At 41.6% G+C, this 8,194-nt stretch overlaps 1 protein-coding gene across 1 annotated transcript; it reads left to right on the top strand.

The window, feature by feature from the left end:
• The first annotated feature begins 3,660 nt into the window (after positions 1-3,660).
• Positions 3,661-4,335, top strand: LOC121312260 (transcription factor HES-5-like). The gene is made up of 2 exons (XM_041244184.1): positions 3,661-3,769; positions 3,894-4,335. The coding sequence occupies exons 1-2, from the start codon at positions 3,707-3,709 to the stop codon at positions 4,257-4,259; spliced, it is 429 nt and encodes a 142-aa protein (XP_041100118.1). The 5' UTR covers positions 3,661-3,706; the 3' UTR covers positions 4,260-4,335.
• Positions 4,336-8,194: the final 3,859 nt, after the last annotated feature.

Raw genomic sequence — 8,194 nt, 5'->3', positions numbered from 1 at the left:
CTTCGGATAGCAGCAAATGAGCGACGCAGAGAAGCATTAATATCCGATATGACAGGAATGGCGTTTTACTCCACGGGAAAGGAAACCACATTACAGGCAGTAGGCTCTATGACACCATTAACGGCGTGGTGCCTGAGTAACAGATTGATGTCAATCACACTTTCCCCCCAATGAGAAGTGTTTGATCCTTGCGTGCGGCATCAGGTCTGTGTTCCTGGGCGGAACTTGTGAGGACGCTGTGCGCGGCACGAGTTACATATATACTGTATTAGAGTAGACATCCAATAACATATATACATGCTATTAGACTATCACTCAGCAAACAATCCATTATAAAATAGTAGACATCTAAACCACATTAGTGTCGTTCCTGTAACTATTTGTAATGTATTTAATAAGTATACAATTGACACGTATGCTGTAATATAGTTTAGAATGAGCTTCGGAGAACAGTTTGGAAATTGATTTGATAGATATATAAAGATCTGGATTGTTTGAATAACCCTCCTGTTGCTCCGGTTTGCAGCAATGCGCATGTGTTTGCGCAGCATTATGCTAGTGCCTCGGGTTCATTGTTCTCAATAGAACAGCTGGAGCTGGAGTGGGGAAACCCTGCTAAAAGCTGTCCTCAATTCTATGGGTGATGTTTGCACATCCTTAGAGCAGCTCTTCCAGATGTCACAGATGCAGCTTTCCTCTTACTGCCAGTAGAGTCTGTGAGTAAAAGGCTGCTCAGAGTTTCCCACACTCTGTGCTGTGCTGCGCTCGATTCAGGACAGCAGCAGCGCGCCGTGCAGAATGTCGCATTAGTGACGGTAATTGGGTCTGTATTGTATGACAGCGAGGGCCTGACGTCACAGACCATCTGGAGGGAAAATGAATGCTTTCTGATATTCAGATCGCTGTCAGTCAGCGCTATCGATCGGTTTAGGTATTCGTGTAGTCTTACACTGACTCGGGAAATCTGTAAAATATAAACAGACACTTAATAAATGGCTTTTTAAATGATCGCATATCTCCTTTGTATGGAAAACGCCCGTTATGTGACATTAGATTAATAATAATAATAATAATAATAATAATAATAATAATAATAATAATAATAATAATAATAATAATACATGCAGGTGTATTCACTTTCATTACTGTGCTGATAATATTCCCCTGTGGTGTTGAGAATAATAAATCTGTCGTTGCAAAGTCTTCATAAACTTTATGAACGAACAGATGTCGCTGAGTTTATCGCGTCGCAACTTGTGGCTTTACTCGCCAGAGCTTTCCCACCCTTCACCGGCTGAGAGAGGTCACATTCACACAAAAGACGCGTGCCTTGTTAATGCCAATCTGAATTAGAAGGGCATTGTGGCAACATCCTTTTCATTGACACAGAACCAGTACCATAACATATGATAACTTATACAAAACAGTCTTTAAATGAGGATAAAGCATCTGGTAATCATGTTTAGAGAAAATATATATCTTGCTATATGAATCATCACATTCGATTTTACAGTGACATCTTGTATTGCATTTTCTTACGTTCCCAAATTTAGTTTCAGCTTTGTAGAGTCAACCTTATTTTTTTATTCTTCACCTTTCATTAGAAGAAGATACATTTATTGCTAGAAGACGAATGTATGTATATTCTATAGGCATTCAGAAGATTCTATATTAAAAGGCATCGCCAATGAAACGGTACCAGCGCTATGCCTTCGATGAGGGAACGCGCTCTGATAGGAACCTGCTTACTAACACTGCTGCCATCATAGCAGAGCCTTTCCTCAGAGGAAGCGCTTCTGGTTTCACGACCAACGCCCAGTGCAATCTATGCATTTGAGTAACACATTCACATCAGAGCAGCCTGCAATGGGTGTCAGGGTCGCTTGTGTGTGGAGCCCCGGGGTCAGCTCGTTCCCAGCGCTGAACAAAACCATTGAACAGACTGCCTCTCGAGTGCTCCCCGCCCCTTCGCCTGCCCACGGGGTTCCAGCTGCTCCCATTGTCTTGCTGAATACATGCATGTGTGAGAAACTGCACCGAGCGCAAGACCCACACTTTTAGGAGTCTGTTAAACCCCGTGAGACTCATTGACCTAGCAGACGGGGAAGCAGTGCTATAGTAGGAAGATACAATTTGATCATATCGTCTAGGTATTCTTTACTGATGCATTTATTTGGATTAATAATAGCCGAAAACAGGAATACCTGCAACATCTTGGGGGGGGGGGGGGGTAAATGAGCCAACAGTGCAATAGCACACGCATGGGCTAGCACGCGTTAACAGTGTATTGTTTGCTAATAGCCTAGTCCCAGGAGAGCAGGTGATGGGGTGTGCTTGAAGGCTACACCGTCAGGGCAGTGAGATTCTGTAACCTGGGAACGGGCTGCAGAACGTTCGGAGTCCATCACATTCCAAACACACGTGCAGCTTGGTTCTAGAAACAGATTTTACACTTTTAACTGATTACTTTGGTAACATCTGAGTTCTCTGTTTAATTATGTAAAGCGACTGCGTCGATACAGATGAGAAGTGAACATGAAATGGTTGAGAGAAGATATTGAGATAGATGGGGTATGAATATGAGTAACGCTGTCAGTTTTTTTTTCCACACAATGAACACACATATGGTGTTTGGGGTGGAGCGTGTCCTCTATTCACAATCAAAAGGAGATCTCTGTGAATTACGCGCTGTGTAACAAGGCACGCGTCTATTGTCATAGTGTCCAAAGCAATGAATACGAGCGAGAGTGGGAAGCTTTGCGCAGCGCAGTTTCCAAAGTTCAATGAAGGCTCGAGTTGCATTATTATACCCTGGAGAGACTGGAGGTCTCCTCTAGAAGTAGCTGTTTAGCTGTGCTCCTTGTGACAAGCGTCTTTCTACTTGTGCATGTGGAAGCGAGCACAAGGGATCGACTCAAATCGTATATTTAGCAAAATGACAGTATATTAAATGTTAATACAATAGTGTACATAAAAATATGGACCACGTGTACGTGTTTGCAGATAATCGAATAACTTCGAATCATATTCGTGGTTGGACACAGTTCTAGAACTGTGCCGTGCATCGCGCATAACGTCTTCACACCTGAAACCTGGGAAACCATTTCTCATTGGGGGGAAAGTGTGATTGACAACAATCTGTTACTCAGGAACCACACCATTAAAGGTGCCATAGAGCCTACTGCCTGTAATGTTGATTCCTTTCCCGTGCAGTAAAACATCATTCCTGTCATATCGGATATTAATGCTTCTCTGCGTCGCTCATTTGCTGCTATCCGAACATATGTGGCACATGCCTGTGTTTATTTCAATTACTAGTGCTGTGATGTTTCAATGTCATTGATCCCAACATCAGTCTGCAGATCTGATATTTTGGTGGGGTCACCACTTTTCCAGATTCACATAACCCCCTGCAAGTCACCCGCTATGCACGCCCCCCCCCCCTGCACCTGCTCTCCTGGGAGTTGGCTATTCTCCTCCGTCAATAAGCACTTCATTCAGCATGTGACAATTCCAGCTTCTCCCATTGTCCTCCCGAGCGCGCCGATTGGCTGCTGAGTGTGAGAAACTCCAACAAGCCCGAGCCCCACACATTCGTATGGAGATTGGAGAGTATAAATAGGGGAGATGCTTGTAGCTAAAACCAGCAGATCTGACACTTCCAAGCTCCAGAGAAAGCGGTACTAACAGCACCGTGACTCCAGCAATGGCACCTACAATCACTGCAGCTATGCGATACTCACAGGGACACGTGGCAATGACAAACAAGGTAAGTTGAGACTAAATGAGCACATATGATTATTTTTTTTCATATTTTGTGTTTTCAAAACTTCAGTTGTTATTCCCTCACGACCAGGTTATTAATCGAATTTGTACCTTGTTCTTTTTCACAGTTGAGAAAACCGGTGGTTGAAAAGATGCGCAGAGATCGTATCAACAGCAGCATCGAGCAGCTCAAGACGTTACTGGGAAAAGAATTCGTGAAGCAGCAGCCCGATTCCAAACTGGAGAAAGCGGACATCCTGGAAATGACCGTCTGCTACCTGAGACAGAGCGCCTCCGCCCGGCCAGCGACGGGAAACGAAGGCTACTCCAGGTGTGTGCAAGAAATCGTGCGCTTCCTTTCCCGGGATGAAATGAAGACAGAAACCCAGAGAAAACTACTGAACCATTTCCAAGCTGCGCAGAATTCTCCAGTGCATCAGATCCCCGTCAAAGAGGCGACCCCGGTGAAGAGTGCCCTCTGGCGGCCCTGGTAGATCACAACGGACACTGTCACTTTGAACACTTTGACATACAGAATTCAACATGCCTGTCTATGATGAGCATATACAGTAATTCTCATTGTGTAGGGGGTGTTTCCCTTCCTCTTTTGCTTGTGCAGAAGATTTTAATGCTACTTTCATTGACTGAAAGGAACCACAATAGGTACCCAATGCTGGGGCAATATTGTGAACGCTAGTATTTGTTCATTCTTCTTATACAAGAAGTGTGTATGCAGCGATGACGCTGTTTAGTTCAAAGTCATTTCTGTTTATAGAAATATTATGATGAGTAAAACTCGGGTATTCCTGTCCTCTGTGAAGGCAGTATATCCTGAATAGAATCTTGTCTCACAAGAATTGTGCATGCATAGCTAATGCTAACGATTTTTAAATTGTTTGAAAGTTATTTTTCTCTGCAGAGAAATTATTTGAAATAGTATGGGTATTCATGCCTCCTGTGAAGGCAATATATCTGTAATTGTAAATAATTACACAGGAAGTGTGTACGCATTGCTGAAACTGTTTGGTATTTCTTTATAAAGTAACACTGAAATACTACAAACAGTATTTATGTAACGACCTGTTATGAAGGTGGCATCTCTTTATTGTATCTTGTTACACGAGAAATCTGTATTATTGATGAAAAACTATTCCCAAAATATGAACTTGATCTTTCATTGTAAAGAAATATTAAGATACTATCAATACAGTTATACATGTATGTGTGTCTTCTGCGAAGGCAATATCCTCTTATTGTAACTTGTTAGACAAGACGTGTGTGTGCATTGCTGAAAAACATTATTTTAAATACTGTATAATGTGTATGTGTGCCTTTTATAAAGGCAGTATCTCAAAGAGTAGCTCACGCTGAGTGAATCTTATATGAAATATGTTGTGTTGAAGTTTTCTTCAAGGTGTGGTAGTGATTTTGTAAATCAGAGTGCAGAGTATCTGTAGAAATTGACTTTTTGAGTAGCCTGTATCAGGGCATTATCGATGCAGTGTATTGTGTATCCTCAGAACTGTCTGATGAATACAGCCTTGAAATCTGTGAGTGACACGTGTCTCATGTGTCAATCAAATAAAGCAATTGAACTATATTTCTTTACTGTGTGTCTCTTCTTGAATATATATCCTGCTGTGATTAGCAGTGAAGACAGTGAGGGAGAAGGCTGTCTGTTGGGTAACAGGTGCTATCCTTGGTGCTGAAACTTCTTTAAATCTATACAAACCAGCTCATGTTGTATATTACACACACATACCTTGATATTCAGCTATACCTGACAATATACACTTGTATGCACTCTTTGAAATCTCCATATCAATCTGTGGGTCCCTGCAAGACTGCAGGTTCCCACACTGGAGCAGAATCAATGCATTCAGAGGGACAATAGGGAAATCTTTAATCAATATTTGTTAAATTGACAGCACAATGTGGGAGAACAATAGACCTCTTGCTGCTGAATAGGGATGTGTGATACAATGGGGCGTGCTTGAGGGCTGATGTGTCGGGATAAGGGACAGAGCTAAAACTGCATACAAAGGAATATTCTCTAGAATAGGATCAATATTAGAATACTGAGAAACAGTAATATTGTAGCAGAAAATAATTTACAGATGAATACATTATATATAGTAGATCCCTAGCCTTTAATGTTTTGGCCAATTTCCTCAGCATCTGTCTCTCAAACACAGTACTGTACCCTGTCATTCATTTATAAAAACTATGTAATATGCAGAGCAATACATAATGTGATTGCAATGTTACAGTACTGATATTAAGATGCATGGCTTGTAGTATACAGGTAGGCTTATGCACCTGTTACTGGGTCCAGACACACACATTCAGAAAGCATCATCTTAAATAAGTGCCATTGTACTTGTACTCTTCCCAGAGAGAGTGATGATAGAGCGCTCTGACATCTGTTTGTTTATCAGTTACAAAGGTAAAGCTACAAGAGAAAACTAACACCTTGCAACCGCTTGAAAGAGTCAAACAGCAACAGGTGAAGTGACTTTCAAGAGTCTGCCAGAGTCGGGGAGGATGACATATATTGCGATCCAGATGGTCTGCTGGGAGTAAGCTTTCCTTCAGCATCAATGGGAGATCAAACACCATCACTAATGTAATGTGTAACAAGACACACTTCTTTTGTTAACCAATTGAATGCAATGAATGGATAGAGAGTGTGGGAAATGGTGAAAACCTCACTCACAGATCCCAGTGCCCCATCCCCACAGAGACTGGGCATGAAGCTGCTTATCCACACCCATGCCAGTGATGAGGACAGGGAGAGGAGCGGCTTACTTATTTGCTACTTGAAAATATTACAGAGATTTGGATCACAAGTGGAAACAGTTATTTCAATATGTAATCACTAGTGATTTAGAAAGAGGTAGTTTTCTATATAAAATATCTATTAAACACTTTGTCATTCACCAACACCAGTATTGCTTCTTACATGGTCTCTAGGTTATTAATATATTCAGGTTGTATTCAGTATAGAAACACTTCACAGGTTGTTTCTGCAGATAGAAGCTATGGAAAAGTCTGGACTGTATACAATGTACACACTGGCGTCCTCACTGGACTAATTCGGTTGCTCATTCTCTATGTTAAGTTTCATTATTATTTGGAAATTAGCTAAAGTTGTTGCTTGTGTTCATCAGGCTCTTCATTGAAATATATTAGCCTCGGCTTATTCCCAAGTGTGCTGTTGCTGAAGATGGCTTTCTAAACACAGATTAGCATTTAACAAGGCACACTTCCTTTGTGCAAGCCTGAACTCTCTGAATGGGCAAAGTGTGGGAAAGCTCTGGGGAGTAAAGTCACAAGTTATAATGTCATTAAGACCTCACAATACTACTGGCATCTGTGAGTCTTTATCTCTGCTTGTATAGGGATGACATCACTCTCTGGTGCTGTCATCACAGTCATTGGGTGCTATTGCAATGAAGAGAACAATGTGTCCTGTTATAATACTGTGTACTAAAGACACACATCTCCCTGGATTTATTATTGATAAACCCCGTCTCTTATTATTCATTTCAATATAAGATACCTGTCGTTATGCACTCCTGTACTTATTCAAAGAGCGTTAATTTTAGGGGTTTGTAATTTCCAGTGGACTATACTAGTAATGCAACATTTCCATAAATAATTTCCTTTTAGATATTTTGAATCGCATGTCCTGTATAGAAGACAGATACCGATTTTTCAATCACCAATAGATATTATTGAAAAGGTATAAGCCTCTGATCGCCTTTCCCTCCATATGGTCTGTGACGTCAGGCCCTCGCTGTCATACAATACAGATCCAATTACCGTCACTAATGCGACATTCTGCACGGCGCGCTGCTGCTGTCCTGAATCGAGCGCAGCACAGCACAGAGTGTGGGAAACTCTGAGCAGCCTTTTACTCACAGACTCTACTGGCAGTAAGAGGAAAGCTGCATCTGTGACATCTGGAAGAGCTGCTCTAAGGATGTGCAAACATCACCCATAGAATTGAGGACAGCTTTTAGCAGGGTTTCCCCACTCCAGCTCCAGCTGTTCTATTGAGAGCAATGAACCCGAGGCACTAGTATAATGCTGCGCAAACACATGCGCATTGCTGCAAACCGGAGCAACAGGAGGGGTTATTCAAACGATCCAGATCTTTATATATCTATCAAATCAATTTCCAAACTGTTCTCCGAAGCTCATTCTAAACTATATTACAGCACTCGTGTCAATTTTATACTTATTAAATACATTACAAATAGTTACAGGAACGACACGGATGTGGTTTAGATGTCTACTATTTTATAATGGATTGTTTGCTGAGTGATAGTCTAATAGCATGTATATATGTTATTGGATGTCTACTCTAATACAGTATATATGTAACTCGTGCCGCGCACAGCGTCCTCACACCTGAAACCCGGGA

The sequence above is a fragment of the Polyodon spathula genome, unplaced genomic scaffold (assembly GCF_017654505.1).
Source record: "Polyodon spathula isolate WHYD16114869_AA unplaced genomic scaffold, ASM1765450v1 scaffolds_3755, whole genome shotgun sequence".
In the NCBI taxonomy this organism is placed as follows: domain Eukaryota; kingdom Metazoa; phylum Chordata; class Actinopteri; order Acipenseriformes; family Polyodontidae; genus Polyodon; species Polyodon spathula.
The sequence above is the reverse complement of the archived record's forward strand: the minus strand, read 5'-3'. Positions and strand labels throughout refer to the sequence as shown.

Excerpts from the sequence above, each read along its gene's own strand:
- LOC121312260 (XM_041244184.1), top strand. The coding sequence starts at position 3,707 with ATGGCACCTACAATCACTGCAGCTATGCGATACTCACAGGGACACGTG. Across the intron at positions 3,770-3,893 it reads ACGTGGCAATGACAAACAAG|TTGAGAAAACCGGTGGTTGA; the intron begins GTAAGTTGAGAC and ends TCTTTTTCACAG.